The sequence below is a fragment of the Colletes gigas genome, unplaced genomic scaffold, assembly GCF_013123115.1.
Source record: "Colletes gigas isolate AHSC1104 unplaced genomic scaffold, ASM1312311v1 Colletes_gigas_Sc00009, whole genome shotgun sequence".
NCBI lineage: Eukaryota > Metazoa > Arthropoda > Insecta > Hymenoptera > Colletidae > Colletes > Colletes gigas.
The window spans coordinates 9,885,336-9,906,633 of record NW_025106638.1 but is presented as its reverse complement, the minus strand read 5'-3'; the positions used below and the strand labels follow the sequence as shown (position 1 = coordinate 9,906,633).

Genomic DNA, 21,298 nt, shown 5'->3' with positions numbered 1-21,298 from the left:
CGTGATAGCGCCCAACAGCTGTTGGAGCATGATACAGGAACGCGAACAGAATAATATTGCAATCGATGGTGACACGCTTTTTATGTCTTTTCTAGCTTAATTTAGCGGTTACCCGTCGACAAAGAGATGAGTGAACTTGGGACATGGGGTATTTGCCACGGGGGTTACCAGAGGCCACAGGTTGGCCAGTTGGCTGCAACCAACGTGGTCACGTGGTGTCCAGGCGCCTACCGTTGAGTGGGAATGCAATGGGAGGAGTGTCTCTCAGGTGGGGGGCCTGAAAAGACCTGGCGGGGGACTCTGTGACGACTCACTAGAGTTCCTGGTCCCTCGCCAGGTGCCTCAGGTTGGTCACCGTGGGGTTTTAGCCTCTAAGAGTCCCACACTACCTGCAGGCCCTCCCATACTTGGGCTCACAGGTCCTCCATGAGGATTTCCCCGCGTACAAATACAAAAAGTGTCTCCACGAATGCAAAGGTATCTACATTTACGTTTACGTGATAGCGCCCAACAGCTGTTGGAGCATGATACAGGAACGCGAACAGAATAATATTGCAATCGATGGTGACACGCTTTTTATGTCTTTTCTAGCTTAATTTAGCGGTTACCCGTCGACAAAGAGATGAGTGAACTTGGGACATGGGGTATTTGCCACGGGGGTTACCAGAGGCCACAGGTTGGCCAGTTGGCTGCAACCAACGTGGTCACGTGGTGTCCAGGCGCCTACCGTTGAGTGGGAATGCAATGGGAGGAGTGTCTCTCAGGTGGGGGGCCTGAAAAGACCTGGCGGGGGACTCTGTGACGACTCACTAGAGTTCCTGGTCCCTCGCCAGGTGCCTCAGGTTGGTCAACGTGGGGTTTTAGCCTCTAAGAGTCCCACACTACCTGCAGGCCCTCCCATACTTGGGCTCACAGGTCCTCCATGAGGATTTCCCCGCGTACAAATACAAAAAGCGTCTCCACGAATGCAAATCTATCTACATTTACAGTTACGTGATAGCGCCCAACAGCTGTTGGAGCATGATACAGGAACGCGAACAGAATAATATTGCAATCGATGGTGACACGCTTTTTATGTATTTTCTAGCTTAATTTAGCGGTTACCCGTCGACAAAGAGATGAGTGAACTTGGGACATGGGGTATTTGCCACGGGGGTTACCAGAGGCCACAGGTTGGCCAGTTGGCTGCAACCAACGTGGTCACGTGGTGTCCAGGCGCCTACCGTTGAGTGGGAATGCAATGGGAGGAGTGTCTCTCAGGTGGGGGGCCTGAAAAGACCTGGCGGGGGACTCTGTGACGACTCACTAGAGTTCCTGGTCCCTCGCCAGGTGCCTCAGGTTGGTCAACGTGGGGTTTTAGCCTCTAAGAGTCCCACACTACCTGCAGGCCCTCCCATACTTGGGCTCACAGGTCCTCCATGAGAATTTCCCCGCGTACAAATACAAAAAGCGTCTCCACGAATGCAAATCTATCTACATTTACAGTTACGTGATAGCGCCCAACAGCTGTTGGAGCATGATACAGGAACGCGAACAGAATAATATTGCAATCGATGGTGACACGCTTTTTATGTATTTTCTAGCTCAATTTAGCGGTTACCCGTCGACAAAGAGATTCATTCGATGGATTTACTCACCATCGGAGGACATTGCCAACGGCAGCAGGTCACCGGCGGCCTTCAGCTGGTCGAATTTCTCTATCAACAACATCAATCTGGAACACATGAAGGAGACTGTGAATCTGACTGATTTCTTCCAGATTCGGGCACTAAAGTCCTCTAGTGTCTCTAAGTGAATCCTCTAATCACTTTGCAAATCACAAACGCGACTATTGTTTCGATTTACTTACTTTGGTTGGGGTACATTGTGCTTTCTCTGCAAATCCACGCGCAATCGTTCGCCAACGTGTCTGTAAATGTCGGCGAGCGTGTTCAGAGAGGTTTCTCGTACTTTTTCGGATGGGTCCGACAACAGTTTCACGATACTCGGAATTACCCCTGAGAGCATCATTTCGTCCGCGCCATGCCTGAAAAAGGATTTTTCCATTTTTAGAGGAACTCTATCGCTTGGATCACTCTGACTCTACGAAAGATTTTCTTACTCGTTCAGCGTCGTGGTTAAAAGGATCAGAGCTTCTTCTCGTAACTTGGCGTTCTTGTGATTGAAAGCCGGTCGTAATCTGTCTAGGAGCTGCTGAGGCGTCATACATCCCTTCTCCATGATTTTAAGGAGCACCATTTGCGCCTTCTCTCGAGTCGCATCTTTACTATCACCTGTAGAAGAGAGTAAAAATTTACCCAATTAACACCTCATCTGAAACGTGCAAATAAAAAAAAAAAAAAAAATTGTTGCACTGAGATACGAGCATGAAACAAACGAAAGACCGGTTTTGTGTATATTTACAGTGCCGAACAAAAGCAAAATATCTTCCTTATTTTTGGTATCCATACGATTGTCCTGACATATATGTCCGCGATGATGCAATTCTCTCGCGAGAAAGCGCTCGAGACGCTGCGCCACCTGGCGGCAGCATCGCAGTACTGAGGTATCGCGCGGGCCGAATACGCGCATGCGCGCGCAAGTAGACTGTCGTATACGGGGGTCACGTGGTCCGCCAAACAGTCGTACGCATGAAATCTTTGCACATAAATTACATGTTAATAACGCGCTTCTGAGGCATGCTACATAGTCGATGCCCGTCCTAGAGTATGCAGGAATAGCGTGTCAAAATTTGAGGAAGATCGGTTCAATAGGTCTTGAGTTTTGCGCGAACATAAAAATCGGCTCTCTCTTTACACTATAGATACCAAAAATATGGAAGAGATTGCGCTTTATTCGCAGCTACGTAACATTTTATTTGAAAATACTCTCTGTGCCAATACTTATTTTATCAAGATCTCGAGGAGTATATATATATTCACGCGAATCGATATAAATTCATATATAGTTCAATGAAAAAGGTTAAGAGCTAGTTTCCTTTAACCCTTTGCACTCCAAATTATATTCCAATTTTGTTACCAGCGGCTCCACAATGCTTTTAACACTTTACCGACCGATAGCCTATTAATCAACTGTTTTACCGGCCCAACGCTTACCGACCGATAGCCTATTAATCAACTGTTTTACCGGCCCAACGCTTACCGACCGATAGTCGATTAATCAACTGTTTTATCGGTCCGGTAAAGCGTTAAGTGTTTTATTTGAAATTTACCTGTTAAAATATCTGTTTCATTTACACTGTTGCATTTTGTAATTTTCAAGATAACTCTTTGGTTTGGATTTGGATAAGTGTCGAATGGGGCTCGACATAGGAGTGCAAAGGGTTAATAAGAATAATTTATGGATACTAGAGAATTAATAGAAGAAAGTTCGAAAAACACCTACCGAGTCGATCTATTGTTGGTTGGATAATGGTGGAAATATAATGCTTGAAATCATGGCCCATTCGATCCGCGAGGAACGTAAGGATTTCTAAGCCGTTCTGGACAACCTGCAACAAGAACCAAGGAATCGTTTAACACACGTTGACTGTCTGAAAATCCTACAATTGGTTTGCAAGACCAGAAAACTTTGATTTTAATCAATTCTAAAACTACACAACTTAAAATTTTGTCGTAATAGTTAAACTTTTCTAACCTCATTGAAATTTACGAAGCCTATTTAAAATTGATTTTTCTTTAACATTTCAATTTGAGAATTCATTTTGTTTTAATTCCACTGTTGAAAGTTCTGTTCACCTAAAATATAGGTGGCGTGGCAGTCAAAGTTTATTTCTCGGGGATTCGAACTCGAGACCTCAAGAATCGAAGACAAGCGTCTAACACGCGCAGCCACGGAGGGCTCGTCAAAGTGTTAAATCTACTGCATTATTGACGATTACAGTAAAACGATTGTCCCCTTGCGTTTAGAGTCACGTTTGCTCTAAATCCTATACGCGACTTTTTAGACGACCTTATTGAGGCAATCGAGTTTTACTGGGTAATTTGATAGATTTACAAAATGGTTATCCGCGTCTCTGTGACGAGAGATCAATTAATAGCGATATTAATATTACAAGAATGCGTAGTGTTAAAAACTGTCCATTGCAGCACCAAATAAACAGTATGTTTGTGTTTGGGGTCATTGTCTTGTTGAAAGACAAATTGCAAGATTTCCAAGATCCAAGATTTACTTTTTCCACGCTTTTATTAAAATGATTTTTTTAAAGATATGTAAATAGACATATTTGTCCATTATAAATAAGTAAATGCTATGGAAATCGGAAACGGTGTACCAACCTTCGAAAAATTTCATTCTAGATGCGAGATAAAAGCATTTTATTTCATTTTGTTTCATTGAAAACTGCCCTTAATGTGCATTTTATTATTCTTTTTTGTTTTCTAATAGATTGGTGTAAATATACTTGTAACATTCTCGAGTTGTAAATCTAATAGATATAGTTAATATAAGGAATTATACTAATACTGTATTTTTTTTTTTATTTATGTGTGTTTTTATAATGAAGAGCCAAGCGTGTCAATACTTTTGTTTTTAACAAGAAAAATTTTAATGAGAGATTCTAGAGGCCAAAATAGGACGAAAATCAAGAATACTAATTTGTTAATAGAGGCTTCGTTAAAAAGTTATTAATGTTTAAAGCTCCGTCTGCATTTAATTTTTTTCTCGAAAATACACGGGATTTTTGGGATACGTCTATTCACCAAAAATGATTGTAATTGACTCCTGCAACTGAAAATAATTTTTTCAGAATTATTTGAAATTTTTCCATTTCGACGAAAAATTTGTCCACATTCCTGAATTTTTTTTCTCGAAAATGCGTAGGATTTCGGGGGTATGTCTAATGACAAAAAATGATTCTAATTGACCCCCGCAACTGAAAATAATTTTTTCAAAATTATTTGAAATTTTTTACTTTCGTCGAGAAAAGGCACCCTGGCGATTTTTCTTAAAATTTCAATTTTTCATTTTTAATAATATTGTTTAACACCCTATAGAAAAGTTGTCTAATACTTTTTTGTAGGTAACAATGAGCTCTACTTCGGAAAAAAGTTTCATTGAAATATGTTTACTATTGTAAAAGTTATGGCCATTTGAAAATTTGTTCCAATTTTATGGGGTTTTTTTCACTTTACAGGGTCAAGAAGCAACTTTTTCAATATTGTTAGAATTCCTAAATATTCTCCACCAAAATACGCGTTGTTTGCCGTTTGAAACATTGAAATCCCCCAATCCGTTCAAAAGTTACGACATTTTAAAAATACACATGAAATTTCAGGGTAGCATTTCTGGGCCTCAGATTAGATTTTCGGTAAGGAATTTTTTTTCTCGAAAATGCGTAGGATTTCGGGGGTATGTGTAATGACGAAAAATGATTGTAATCGACCCCTGCAACCGAAAATAATTTTTCGAGAACGATTTGAAATCTTTCGTCAAAAATTTTGTCGATTATTCTTAAAAATTCGTTTTTCGTTTTTAATAATATTGTTCAACGTCCTACAGAAAAGTTGTCTAATACTTTTTTGTAGGTACCCACGAGCTCTACTTCAGAAAAAAGTTTCATTCAAATATATTCGCTACTGTAGGAGTTATGGACGTTTGAAAATCGTAACTTTTTTTATGGGGTTTTTCTCATTTTGCGGGGTTAAGAAACAACTTTTCGAATATTTTTGGAACTTCTATATATTCTTCGCTAAAATACGCGTTGTTTGCCGTTTGAAACATTGAAATCCCCCAATCCGTTCAAAAGTTACGACATTTTAAAAATGCGCATGAAATTTCGGGGCAGCATTTCTGGGGCCTCAGATTCGATTTTCGGTAAGGAATTTTTTTTCTCGAAAATGCGTAGGATTTCGGGGGTATGTGTAATGACGAAAAATGATTGTAATCGACCCCTGCAACCGAAAATAATTTTTCGAGAACGATTTGAAATCTTTCGTCAAAAATTTGGTCGATTATTCTTAAAAATTCGTTTTTCGTTTTTAATAATATTGTTTAACGTCCTACAGAAAAGTTGTCTAATACTTTTTCGTAGGTACCCACGAGCTCTACTTCAGAAAAAAGTTTCATTCAAATATATTCGCTACTGTAGGAGTTATGGACGTTTGAAAATCGTAACTTTTTTTATGGGGTTTTTCTCATTTTGCGGGGTTAAGAAACAACTTTTCGAATATTTTTGGAACTTCTATATATTCTTCGCTAAAATACGCGTTGTTTGCCGTTTGAAACATTGAAATCCCCCAATCCGTTCAAAAGTTACGACATTTTAAAAATGCGCATGAAATTTCGGGGCAGCATTTCTGGGGCCTCAGATTCGATTTTCGGTAAGGAATTTTTTTTCTCGAAAATGCGTAGGATTTCGGGGGTATGTGTAATGACGAAAAATGATTGTAATCGACCCCTGCAACCGAAAATAATTTTTCGAGAACGATTTGAAATCTTTCGTCAAAAATTTGGTCGATTATTCTTAAAAATTCGTTTTTCGTTTTTAATAATATTGTTTAACGTCCTACAGAAGAGTTGTCTAATACTTTTTCGTAGGTACCCACGAGCTCTACTTCAAAAAAAAGTTTCATTCAAATATATTCGCTACTGTAGGAGTTATGGACGTTTGAAAATCGTAACTTTTTTTATGGGGTTTTTCTCATTTTGCGGGGTTAAGAAACAACTTTTCGAATATTTTTGGAACTTCTGCATATTCTTCGCTAAAATACGCGTTGTTTGCCGTTTGAAACATTGAAATCCCCCAATCCGTTCAAAAGTTACGACATTTTAAAAATGCGCATGAAATTTCGGGGCAGCATTTCTGGGGCCTCAGATTCGATTTTCGGTAAGGAATTTTTTTTCTCGAAAATGCGTAGGATTTCGGGGGTATGTGTAATGACGAAAAATGATTGTAATCGACCCCTGCAACCGAAAATAATTTTTCGAGAACGATTTGAAATCTTTCGTCAAAAATTTGGTCGATTATTCTTAAAAATTCGTTTTTCGTTTTTAATAATATTGTTCAACGCCCTACAGAAAAGTTGTCTAATACTTTTTTGTAGGTACCCACGAGCTCTACTTCAAAAAAAAGTTTCATTCAAATATATTCGCTACTGTAGGAGTTATGGACGTTTGAAAATCGTAACTTTTTTTATGGGGTTTTTCTCATTTTGCGGGGTTAAGAAACAACTTTTCGAATATTTTTGGAACTTCTATATATTCTTCGCTAAAATACGCGTTGTTTCCCGTTTGAAACATTGAAATCCCCCAATCCGTTCAAAAGTTACGACATTTTAAAAATGCGCATGAAATTTCAGGATAGCATTTCTGGGCCTCAGATTAGATTTTCGGTAAGGAATTTTTTTCTCGAAAATGCGTTGGATTTCGGGGGTATGTGTAATGACGAAAAATGATTGTAATCGACCCCTGCAACCGAAAATAATTTTTCGAGAACGATTTGAAATCTTTCGTCAAAAATTTTGTCGATTATTCTTAAAAATTCGTTTTTCGTTTTTAATAATATTGTTCAACGCCCTACAGAAAAGTTGTCTAATACTTTTTTGTAGGTACCCACGAGCTCTACTTCAAAAAAAAGTTTCATTCAAATATATTCGCTACTGTAGGAGTTATGGACGTTTGAAAATCGTAACTTTTTTTATGGGGTTTTTCTCATTTTGCGGGGTTAAGAAACAACTTTTCGAATATTTTTGGAACTTCTATATATTCTTCGCTAAAATACGCGTTGTTTGCCGTTTGAAACATTGAAATCCCCCAATCCTTTCAAAAGTTACGACATTTTAAAAATACACATGAAATTTCAGGGTAGCATTTCTGGGCCTCAGATTAGATTTTCGGTAAGGAATTTTTTTCTCGAAAATGCGTTGGATTTCGGGGGTATGTGTAATGACGAAAAATGATTGTAATCGACCCCTGCAACCGAAAATAATTTTTCGAGAACGATTTGAAATCTTTCGTCAAAAATTTGGTCGATTATTCTTAAAAATTCGTTTTTCATTTTTAGTAATATTGTTCAACGCCCTACAGAAAAGTTGTCTAATACTTTTTTGTAGGTACCCACGAGCTCTACTTCAGAAAAAAGTTTCATTCAAATATATTCGCTACTGTAGGAGTTATAGACGTTTGAAAATCGTAACTTTTTTTATAGGGTTTTTCTCATTTTGCGGGGTTAAGAAACAACTTTTCGAATATTTTTGGAACTTCTGCATATTCTTCGCTAAAATACGCGTTGTTTCCCGTTTGAAACATTGAAATCCCCCAATCAAATTTCTCCAACTCAAACTTCCACCTGCTCTACTGCATCATCGTCCACTGTCCACTGTCTGTAATGTTTAGGCAATAGAAGCATGTACTTATGTATGTACTTATGTATGTACATGCTTACAGATTTATCTATCGTAGTGTGTGAATAACCCAGTCGTGGTTTTGCGTAGTGAATAATTAGTTTAATATAAGTATATGTGAATTACAAAGAATTGGCTCGCCTCGTGGCGATTCCTCAACTCTCTCGCTCTCCGCCGCGTGGCGCTGCGACCACCCAGGACCGTAACTAGCCGATCCACCACACTATATATTTGAATTACTATATTACACATGCTTTTAAAATTATATTCCTCATTTTTATCACTTCAAATATAGGCCTAGTCCAATTAAAACAATAATGGTCTGAATTAGAAGAGAGTCAACTAGAAAAATAGCGAACAACAAATGTTTCAGTTACATTTATTGCAATAATTATTTTAAACATTTCATGTTGCCTGTAACAAAGGTTGCAAGTTAAGTTTTTAACACTATGTTCATGCAACAGTATGGGATCCGGAATATTGATCCACTCGAGATAAACTTTGCAACCGCTTCCCTTAAATCTGAAAAATCGTAGACCCCTCTGCACTTTCCCTTTTACTGGTAATTATGCTTTGCCCACGAGCCCTCTACGTACACTCGTAATGATTACTTCGTGGTATATTTTCTCTCCGCACTTTCATTAAAACGTAATTGCAGAGGTTCTGAGCGCGTTACGCGCATTCCAGTCTCCTGGCCACGCGAAATCGCTAAAAAAAACCCTTAACGAGCGAGTTCCGCAGTGAAATTCAGTAGTTTGTGAAATATGTGTTTTATCGACTGATAAATTTTAGCTTGATCCTCTGTAAACAGCCTGGAAAATTATTTAGCAACTCGCGTACGATTTAATACAATTTTAACGTGTCAACGATCTTGAAAATATTTAATAACGTGGAAGAATATATAATTTATGTGGCAATATGCTCCACCACTGCTCAATTTCGAGTATATAATTACTAAACTAACATTAAATTTAAATAATAAAATTTTTAATTTTAATTAAATCTTTTCTTTGTAATAGAATAATTTTATTAATAACAAGCATGCCCCGTCTCGGCTTCGCCCTACCTTGTGCAAAAGCAATTTATGACCAAACGATCGTCCTGACATATATATCCGCGATAATGCAATTCTCTCGCGAGAAAGCGCTCGAGACGCTCCGCCACCTGGCGGTAACATCGCAGTACCGCTACGGGCGAGGAATCGCGCGGGCCGAATACGCGCATGCGCGCGCAAGTAGACTGTCGTATACAGGGGTCGCGTGGTCCGCCAAACAGTAGTACACATGAAATCTTTGCACATAAATTACATGTTAATAACGCGCTTAGGGTTAGGTCTGGGTTAGGTCTGAATTAAGTCTGGGTTAGGTCTGGAATAAGTCTGAATTAAGTCTGGGTTAGGTCTGGAATATGTCTGAATTAAGTCTGGGTTAGGTCTGGGTTAGGTCTGAATTAAGTTTGGGTTAGGTCTGGAATAAGTCTGGGTTAGGTCTGGGTTAGGTCTGGGTTAGGTCTGACTTAAGTTTGGGTTAGGTCTGGAATAAGTCTCAATTAAGTCTGGGTTAGGTCTGGGTTAGGTCTGGGTTAGGTCTGGGTTAGGTCTGGGTTAGGTCTGAATTAAGTTTGGGTTAGGTCTGGAATAAGTCTGAATTAAGTCTGGGTTAGGTCTGGGTTAGGTCTGGAATAAGTCTGAATTAAGTCTAGGTTAGGTCTGGACTTAAAGTCTTGGTTAGGACTTAATTCAGACTTATTCCAGACCTAACCCAGACTTAATTCAGACCTAACCCAGACCTAACCCAAACTTAATTCAGACTTATTCCAGACCTAACCCAGACTTAATTCAGACCTAACCCAGACCTAACCCAGACTAAATTCAGACCTAACCCAGACCTAACCCAGACTTAATTCAGACTTATGCCAGACCTAACCCAGACTTAATTCAGACCTAACCCAGACCTAACCCAGACCTAACCCAGACTTAATTCAGACTTATGCCAGACCTAACCCAGACTTAATTCAGACCTAACCCAGACCTAACCCAAACTTAATTCAGACCTAACCCAGACCTAACCCAGACTTAATTCAGACTTATTCCAGACCTAACCCAAACTTAATTCAGACCTAACCCAGACCTAACCCAAACTTAATTCAGACCTAACCCAGACTTAATTCAGACCTAACCCAGACCTAACCCAAACTTAATTCAGACCTAACCCAGACCTAACCCAGACCTAACCCAGACTTAATTCAGACCTAACCCAGACCTAACCCAAACTTAATTCAGACCTAACCCAGACCTAACCCAGACTTAATTCAGACTTATTCCAGACTTAATTCAGACCTAACCCAGACCTAACCCAGACTTAATTCAGACTTATTCCAGACCTAACCCAGACTTAATTCAGACCTAACCCAGACTTAATTCAGACTTATGCCAGACCTAACCCAGACCCAACCCTAGGTTTGTTAGGTTGGATTAGGTCTGGAATAAGTCTGGGTTAGGTCCGGAATAAGTCTGAATTAAGTCTGGGTTAGGTCTGGAATAAGACTGAATTAAGTCTGGGTTGGGTTATGATCGTTTCAGCGCGAAACGTAGCTGTTTTTCGTTGAACGACCTAGTTCGCCAAGCAAGAAGAGAGAGGCAATTATTAAGCAAAGGTAGAAATTTATTCAAAACTAGCATGCCCCGTCTCGGCTTCGCCCGACCTTGTGCAAAAGCAATTTGTCACCAAACGATCGTCCTGACATATATTTCCGCGATAATGCAATTCTCTCGCGAGAAAGCGCTCGAGACGCTTCGCCACCTGGCGGTGACATCGCAGTACTGCTACGGGCGAGGTATCGCGCGGGCCGAATACGCGTATGCGCGCGTAAGTAGACTGTCGTATACAGGGGTCGCGTGGTCCGCCAAACAGTCGTACACATGAAATCTTTGCACATAAATTACATGTTAATAACGCGCTTCTGAGACATGCTACACAGCCTATGTCCGTCCTAGAGTATGCAGGAACAACGTGTCAAAATTTGAGGAAGATCGGTTCAATAGATCTTAAGTTTTGCGCGAATATCTTACTTTTCGTATTTCTTATATTCTTGCATATCAAGTGCATTCTATAGTTTCTCGAGAATTAAAATGCCCCATAAATGCATAAACATCCGCAGATTAAGTTGCAAATTAAGAACGTCCATTGTAATAAGCTCATCGATTATGGGGAATCGGTGATTTCGAATACGAAGCCTAGCACCGTTGAATGTTCAACGTCGTACACGTGAACCTGTAATTCGAGGGTGAACGAACTGCTCCTCCGGGAGGACGAGCAGATCGATATAGAAAGTGCAAGTGTAACGTTAGGTGTGTTTGTCGTCGTTCAACCCCTGGGAGGAAACTCGTCGTCTTTCCACGAGGCTACGAGGTCTAAATTAATATTCCCACGGAGTTCGTGCAGATTTCGTTCGATCTCGTTCAACGTTTGCCAAATCAAATGTCTCTCAAGTGCACAGAGTAAATCCAATGTCGCTGCGCCTGCGCGAGCGTTCATTACTCCGCGGCGACGGTTTAAATGCATTTAACGAACCGGCTATACATAGGCATATAAAACTATTTTAGTGCTGCGGGGTAAACGTTCTCGCAGGGCTGTCGTCTGGCTGTGACATCATTGCTCAGCACCGACACTTATCGTTTTCCCTCTGCCTCAACATCCATATAATTAGCAAACACTCTCGACATTAAATATAATTAGCATACGGTCTCATCGTTAACACTAAACTTACCACGATCGGTCAAACGATCATTTTAAAAACTCTGTTTCGAAATTTTTGACATACATTATTTCAGCGCCATTTAACTTCATGACTCTTCAAGTTATATATGAACCGTGAAATTTTCCTTGTTTGTTTTCTGAGAAAAATATACATAGTTTGAGTTATATCTTTTTGTAAAAAATTGAACAAAATTTGGTATCAAATTCTGATTATAGCTTTTAAAGTAAATAGCAAAGTATAGCAAAGATAAAAAGAGAGTATCTTTAGTTCCACTTGGAGAGTTTAAGTCACTTTGAAATATGGAGAACTTATACAGGGTGTTCGGACAACCCTGCGAAAAATTTTAATGGGAGATTTTAGAGGCCAAAATAAGACGAAAATCAAGAATACTAATTTGTTGATGGAGGCTTCGTTAAAAAGTTATTAATGTTTAAAGTTCCGCCTGTAGGGAATTTTTTTCTCGAAAATGCGCAGGATTTCGAGGGTATGTCTATTGACCGAAAATTATTGTAATTGACCCCTGCAAACGAAAATAATTTTTCCAGGACGATTTGAAATTTTTTAATTTTGTCGAAAAAGGCACCTTTGTCGATTTTACTTGAAAGTTCGTTTCTGATTTTTAGTAATTTTATTTGACGCCTTATAGAAAAGTTGTCTAATACTTTTTTGTAGGTACTCATGAGCTCGATTTAAAAAAAAAGTTTCAATGAAATATATTCACTATTGTAGGAATTATGGTTGTCTGAAAGTTGGACCATTTTTTATGTGGTTTTTCTCACTTTACGTGGTCAAAGAACAACTTTTTCAATATTGTTAGAATTTGTACATATTCTTCGCTAAAATACGCGTTATTTGCATTTTGAAACATTAAAATCGTCCAATCCGTTCAGAAGTTATGACGTTTTAAAAATTCGCATGAAATTTTGAAGTGACATAGAATATATTTTCAGTAAGGAATTTTTTTCTCGAAAATGGTTAGGATTTCGAGAGTATGTCTATTGACCAAAAATGATTGTAATTGGCTCCTGCAACCGAAAATAATTTTTCCAGAACGATTTGAAATTTTTTAATTTTGTCGAAAAAGGCACCTTGTCGATTTTACTTAAAAGTTCGTTTCTGATTTTTAATAATTTTATTTGACGCCTTATAGAAAAGTTGTCTAATACTTTTTTTTAGGTACTCATGAGCTCGATTAAAAAAAAAAGTTTCAATGAAATATATTCACTATTGTAGGAATTATGGTTGTCTGAATGTTGGACCATTTTTTATGTGGTTTTTCTCACATTACGTGGTCAAAGAACAACTTTTTCAATATTGTTAGAATTTGTACATATTCTTCGCTAAAATACGCGTTATTTGCATTTTGAAACATTAAAATCGTCCAATCCGTTCAGAAGTTATGACGTTTTAAAAATTCGCATGAAATTTTGAAGTGACATAGAATATATTTTCAGTAAGGAATTTTTTTCTCGAAAATGGTTAGGATTTCGAGGGTATGTCTGATGACCAAAAATGATTGTAATTGGCTCCTGCAATTGAAAATAATTTTTCCAGAACGATTTGAAACTTTTTAATTTTGTCGAAAAAGGCACCTTTGTCGATTTTACTTAAAAGTTCGTTTCTGATTTTTAGTAATTTTATTTGACGCCTTATAGAAAAGTTGTCTAATACTTTTTTTTAGGTACTCATGAGCTCGATTAAAAAAAAAAGTTTCAATGAAATATATTCACTATTGTAGGAATTATGGTTGTCTGAATGTTGGACCATTTTTTATGTGGTTTTTCTCACTTTCCGTGGTCAAAGAACAACTTTTTCAATATTGTTAGAATTTGTACATATTCTCCGCTAAAATGCGCGTTATTTGCATTTTTAAACATTAAAATCGTCCAATCCGTTCAGAAGTTATGACGTTTTAAAAATTCGCATGAAATTTTGAAGTGACATAGAATATATTTTCAGTAAGGAATTTTTTTCTCGAAAATGGTTAGGATTTCGAGGGTATGTCTGATGACCAAAAATGATTGTAATTGGCTCCTGCAATTGAAAATAATTTTTCCAGAACGATTTGAAACTTTTTAATTTTGTCGAAAAAGGCACCTTTGTCGATTTTACTTAAAAGTTCGTTTCTGATTTTTAGTAATTTTATTTGACGCCTTATAGAAAAGTTGTCTAATACTTTTTTTTAGGTACTCATGAGCTCGATTAAAAAAAAAAAGTTTCAATGAAATATATTCACTATTGTAGGAATTATGGTTGTCTGAATGTTGTCGGAACTAAAATTATTAATAAACGCATTTATACGTTGTACAAAAAGTCACGATTCTTTAAGTTACATTTCTAAGAAATTTTGTCGTTAAATAATTGTTTTTCTAATTGAATTTAATAAAGCAATCAAAATGGCTTCCTCGGGCAATTTAGTGTTAAGAATTGGTGTCAAATCGATGAACGTTGGTAGTAAAAAAGCTGACTATCGGAGCCCCGGACGCACCTTGAACTTTATCTCTCCCGTATGTATGCTGTCCCACAAGACCTGATCTAACAAAACACGACTTCTTGACTCGGCGTCAAGTAGACCACGAAGGGGGGATAACAATAGATCGTACGCGGACGAACCTCGAGGAACGTTTCAAAGTCGACGCGCAGGCGCATGCGCGTGGGCGAGTCGTCTGGCCTCGCTCCGTCGAACATGGAGGCAGGGGCCCGTTAAAACTGTTAAAACCACGTGGGAGGTGTGCCGTTCGTTCCTCTTTTCCTTCTCCATCTCTCGGGCGCCAATCACGCTGAAATGTATTCGTGTTTCTGTCGCGAGGCGCCATGCAAGGAGCGACCAATATTCGGCTTTGCCAATATTCCATTATTTACTATTCTCTGGTCGAGCAAAGTTCAAACGATTGCAACTGTACTCTTCGTTGAGTTACACAGAGCAACAAGCAATTACATAATTCTGGAAACTAGGAATCGTTTCTATGGAGAAAGAAAATAAATTGATATGGAGAAAACTTGAACGCCATAATAGAGATTATCTTACCGATGCAATTGTTTTCCTTTCTTTTTTTGTTGGAATGTTCAAAATTTAGCGCCATTCAAAAGAATTCGCGAGCACTTATGTTTTTATGTTTTCAGTCGAATGAGAGTGCCTTGGAATTCTATCTTGTGTAAGAATTAATAAATAAAATACATTTGTTACCTAAAGAAAAACCATCACTTTTTAAATGGGAAACACTGATTTGTTTTGTGTATTAAATTATATTTGTGGCCAGGCAGGAATGCTTAATATGTTAATATTGTTTTTTAATTTTTCAGCACAGCGATTTGAAAATTTTTGAAACGTGATCTGCGAAAAATTAGTACGTTTTTAAAAAAGTACAATTTGTTTTAATATAGTATTAAAAAGTGGGTTTTAATTGTAGTCCAATCGACATATTTACCTTGTTTCATCTATAAACATAACTTTATTCATTTTTCTATAGATCATCTGATATACCAAGTTTCGTTATCTTCCTTTTTAATCGATATTTAAATTTTCGCAAATGAAAATCATGATTTTTCAAATTGTTCTTCCTCACTTTTTCTCTCTTTATCGCTTCTTTAAGAAGTTAAATGGTACCTTATGAAATTTATTTACTAAAAAAGTGAAAAGCATAAGAATTTGAAATATTATATTTTTCATTGATATATTTATTATTAATAGTACATAATGGCGTATAAAACTCGTGGCAATTCTCATGCATAAGAGACAAAATTGATAACGAGTCTTTCCTGTAAGAAGAATAATTTTTTATTTTCCTCTGTTTTATCTCTTTCAAACAAGATTTTGGAAGAAATAATCTTCTCAAGAGAGTATTTGAATGAAATAACATAAAAAATTAGCGTATATCGAAGCCACTTGATTTCCAGTAAAAAAATAATAACCGAAAATAATTTTTCCAGAACGATTTGAAATTTTTTACTTTTGTCGAATAATTTCACATATTCTCGAATTTTTTTCTCGAAAGTGGGTAGGAATTCGAAGGTACGCCTATTTACCAAAAATTATTGTAATTCACCCCCGTAACCGAAAATAATTTTTCCAGAACGATTTGACTTTTTTTTCGCCGAAAAATTTTAGCACCTTTATACCTGTCGATTTTTCTCGAACATGAGTTTTTCATTTTTTATAAATTTGTTTGACGTCCTATAGAAAAGTTGTCCAATACTTTTTTGTAGGTGCCCATGAGCTCTAATTCAGAAAAAAGTTTCATTGAAATATGTTCACTATTGTAGAAGTTATGGCTGTTTGAAAATTGAGCCATTTTTACGGGGTTTTTCTCACTTTACGGGGTTAAGGAACAACTTTTCCAATATTTTTTGGATTTCTACCTATTCCCAATTAAAATACGCGTCGTTTGCCTTTTTAAACATTAAAATCCATCAATTCATTCAGAAGTTATGACATTTTAAAGATTTTTTTCCCCCCGAAAAATTTCAGCACATTCTCGAATTTTTTTCTCGAAAATGGGTAGGATTTCGAAGGTATGTCTATTTACCAAAAATGATTGTAATTGACCCCCCTAACCGACAATAATTTTTTCAGAATGCTTTGAAATTTTTTAATTTTGTCGAATAATTTCACATCTTCTCGAATTTTTTTCTCGAAAGTGGGTAGGAATTCGAAGGTACGCCTATTTACCAAAAATTATTGTAATTCACCCCCGTAACCGAAAATAATTTTTCCAGAACGATTTGAAATTTTCTTTTCGCCGAAAAATTTAGACACCTACCCCCTATCAATTTTTCTTGAATATTCGTTTTTGATTTTTAGTAATTCTGTTTGACGCCTTACAAGAAAGTTGTCTAATACTTTATCGTAGGTACCCACGAGCTCTACTTCAGAAAAAAGTTTCATTCGAATATATTCGCTACTGTAGGAGTTATGGTCGTTTGAAAATTGTACCATTTTTTATGGGGTTTTTCTCATTTTGCAGAGTCAAGGGTCCACTTTTCGAATATTTTTGCGATTTCTATATATTCTTCATCTAAATACGCGTTGTTTGCCCGTTGAAACATTAAAATCCTCCAATCCGTTCAGAATTTATGATTTTTTAAGGAAGCATTTCTGGCTAGAAATCGTATTTTCGGTAAGGAATTTTTTTCTCGAAAGTGGCCATGATTTCGGGGGTGTGTCTATTCACCAAAAATGATTGTAATTGACCCCCGCAACCGAAAAGAATTTTTTTAGAACGATTTGGAACTTTTTAATTTTGTCGAAAAATCTCACACCTATTCGAATTTTTTACTCGAAAATGCGGAAGATTCCAGGGGTATGTCTATTCACCAAAAATTATTGTAATTAACCCACATAACCGAAAAGAATTTTTTTAGAACGATTTGGAACTTTTTAATTTTGTCGAAAAATCTCACATCTTCTCGAATTTTTTTCTCGAACGTGAGTAGGATTTCAGGGGTAGGTCTATTCACCAAAAATTATTGTAATTGACCCCTGCAACCAAAAATAATTTTTCCAGAACGATTTGAAATTTTTTAATTTGATTTTGTTAATAACATTTTAACGAAGCCTCCATCGACAAATTAGTATTTTTGATTTTCGTTTTAATTTTGGTCTCTAGAATCTCTCATTAAAATTTCCCCCAGAGGTGGCCAAACCCCCTGCGCGCGGTACATTTCAGCAGGCTATAACTTCGTCAGTTTTCATAATTTCACTTTAAAATATTTGGTAGATATATTTTCGTGACTGCCTGCTAAAAGGCAATGCAAAAAAAATTCGTTTCTAAAAATCCTACAAGGTAGAAAGGCCCCATAATTTATGACCCGTTCTTGTTCTATGACCTAGTGACTGTTCCAAGTCCTTTAGAAATTAAGAAATAATTAGAAAAATTGCAACTTCCCCAAAAAAACGGCACTGTTTATTGCCAACTGCAAACCATTCACATGGCGGCAACATTACCATAAAGTTCAAATCCGATCATATGCAAATTGCAGTAATTCGGATCAAAGTTAAATGCAATTCTGATAACATCTAGGTTCACGACAATTTGGTCTACGTTTGCATTAGGTCAGGACCTAATTTAAACCTAACAGGCATTTACTTCTTGATAAATAACGTCTCTAATGACTCATCCCACAGTGGTTCTATCAGATCAAAGTATAAATTGGGCTGGTATCGAGTTCACAATTGATAGAGCCTAAGTTCGCAGCAGCCATTAGTTCACCATCTACAGGGTGAATCGCATAAGCTTGTTACAAACTGTTTCATCGCTTCGTTAACCGGCAAATTTTCGTGTTAGAAAATCTTAATGATTTAAAATATATTAGCAACATGTTGCTTCGGGATGAAGAAATGTAACTATTAAAGTAGCCAACTCGATTTTGTTGGCAAATGGACGCGACTTTCAAAATGAACGGCACAACTGTTCCCTCGACTGTTTCGGGAAACGATTGAAGTCCTTTTCTTCGCTTATTGGAGGGAAGACTCGTGCATATTTAGAATAGTATATCGCAAACTAACATTTTCGAGCGAACGAAATTAAAATTTGATATGAAACCCATTTTCTACGGGGGCATTTCATAGAATAATTTACAGAGGGATCGTGAATTCAGGTTATCAATATTTAAAACATGACCGTAAGTACTACGGTATCTGATAGTGTAACTTAATCATTTTTGGTCAGCGAAATTAAACTGTAATGACGTGTAAATATTAAGTGGGACGCCGTATAAGAACCGAGGCTTGATATCGCTATGCGTCATAGTCACGGGCGACTGTCCAACGATGACACCACTACAAAGAAAACGGTTATGTAATGAAATCTGTGTCTCGTGGATACGCTGCTAAAGACTCATATGTATAGATGGAATTCAATTATGCGGAGCGAATGTTATTTCCGAAAATATCAGTAATTATTACATTTACCCTTGGAAATATATTCTATGGCCAGGAATGTCACCTAAAAATTTCATGCGAATCTTTAAAACGTCATAACTTCTGAACGGATTGGACGATTTTAATGTTTCAAAATGCAAATAACGCGTATTTTAGCGAAGAATATGTACAAATTCTAACAATATTGAAAAAGTTGTTCTTTGACCACGAAATGTGAGAAAAACCACATAAAAAATGGTCCAACCTTCACACAACCATAATTCCTACAATAGTGAATATATTTCATTGAAACTTTTTTTTTAAATCGAGCTCATGAGTACCTACAAAAAAGTATTAGACTACTTTTCTATAAGGCGCCAAATAAAATTACTAAAAATCAGAAACGAACTTTTAAGTAAAATCGACAAAGGTGCCTTTTTCGACAAAATTAAAAAATTTCAAATCGTTCTGGAAAAATTATTTTCAATTGCAGGAGCCAATTACAATCATTTTTGGTCATCAGACATACCCTCGAAATCCTAACCATTTTCGAGAAAAAAATTCCTTACTGAAAATATATTCTATGTCACCTCAAAATTTCATGCGAATCTTTAAAACGTCATAACTTCTGAACGGATTGGACGATTTTAATGTTTCAAAATGCAAATAACGCGTATTTTAGCGGAGAATATGTACAAATTCTAACAATATTGAAAAAGTTGTTCTTTGACCACGTAATGTGAGAAAAACCACATAAAAAATGGTCCAACTTTCAGACAACCATAATTCCTACAATAGTGAATATATTTCATTGAAACTTTTTTTTTAAATCGAGCTCATGAGTACCTACAAAAAAGTATTAGACAACTTTTCTATAAGGCGTCAAATAAAATTACTAAAAATCAGAAACGAACTTTCAAGTAAAATCGACAAGGTGCCTTTTTCGACAAAATTAAAAAATTTCAAATCGTTCTGGAAAAATTATTTTCAATTGCAGGAGCCAATTACAATCATTTTTGGTCATCAGACATACCCTCGAAATCCTAACCATTTTCGAGAAAAAAATTCCTTACTGAAAATATATTCTATGTCACCTCAAAATTTCATGCGAATCTTTAAAACGTCATAACTTCTGAACGGATTGGACGATTTTAATGGTTCAAAATGCAAATAACGCGTATTTTAGCGGAGAATATGTACAAATTCTAACAATATTGAAAAAGTTGTTCTTTGACCACGTAATGTGAGAAAAACCACATAAAAAATGGTCCAACTTTCAGACAACCATAATTCCTACAATAGTGAATATATTTCATTGAAACTTTTTTTTTAAATCGAGCTCATGAGTACCTACAAAAAAGTATTAGACAACTTTTCTATAAGGCGTCAAATAAAATTACTAAAAATCAGAAACGAACTTTCAAGTAAAATCGACAAGGTGCCTTTTTCGACAAAATTAAAAAATTTCAAATCGTTCTGGAAAAATTATTTTCAATTGCAGGAGCCAATTACAATCATTTTTGGTCATCAGACATACCCTCGAAATCCTAACCATTTTCGAGAAAAAAATTCCTTACTGAAAATATATTCTATGTCACCTCAAAATTTCATGCGAATCTTTAAAACGTCATAACTTCTGAACGGATTGGACGATTTTAATGGTTCAAAATGCAAATAACGCGTATTTTAGCGGAGAATATGTACAAATTCTAACAATATTGAAAAAGTTGTTCTTTGACCACGTAATGTGAGAAAAACCACATAAAAAATGGTCCAACTTTCAGACAACCATAATTCCTACAATAGTGAATATATTTCATTGAAACTTTTTTTTTAAATCGAGCTCATGAGTACCTACAAAAAAGTATTAGACAACTTTTCTATAAGGCGTCAAATAAAATTACTAAAAATCAGAAACGAACTTTCAAGTAAAATCGACAAGGTGCCTTTTTCGACAAAATTAAAAAATTTCAAATCGTTCTGGAAAAATTATTTTCAATTGCAGGAGCCAATTACAATCATTTTTGGTCATCACACATACCCTCGAAATCCTAACCATTTTCGAGAAAAAAATTCCTTACTGAAAATATATTCTATGTCACTTCAAAATTTCATGCGAATCTTTAAAACGTCATAACTTCTGAACGGATTGGACGATTTTAATGTTTCAAAATGCAAATAACGCGTATTTTAGCGAAGAATATGTACAAATTCTAACAATATTGAAAAAGTTGTTCTTTGACCACGGAAAGTGAGAAAAACCACATAAAAAATGGTCCAACTTTCAGACAACCATAATTCCTACAATAGTGAATATATTTCATTGAAACTTTTTTTT

At 36.6% G+C, this 21,298-nt stretch overlaps 1 protein-coding gene across 3 annotated transcripts in view; it reads right to left on the bottom strand.

Moving 5' to 3' along the window:
• Positions 1-21,298, bottom strand: part of LOC122397487 (CLIP-associating protein 1-A-like) — a 91,025-nt gene that overhangs the window by 45,399 nt on the left and 24,328 nt on the right. For all 3 annotated transcript variants that reach the window (XM_043396656.1, XM_043396657.1, XM_043396658.1), the window contains exons 2-5: positions 3,385-3,490; positions 2,102-2,273; positions 1,850-2,026; positions 1,638-1,714 (exon numbers count right to left, since the gene is read on the bottom strand). In XM_043396656.1, the coding sequence (XP_043252591.1) occupies positions 1,638-1,714; positions 1,850-2,026; positions 2,102-2,273; positions 3,385-3,490 (532 nt within the window). The remainder of the gene's footprint in view (positions 1-1,637; positions 1,715-1,849; positions 2,027-2,101; positions 2,274-3,384; positions 3,491-21,298) is intronic.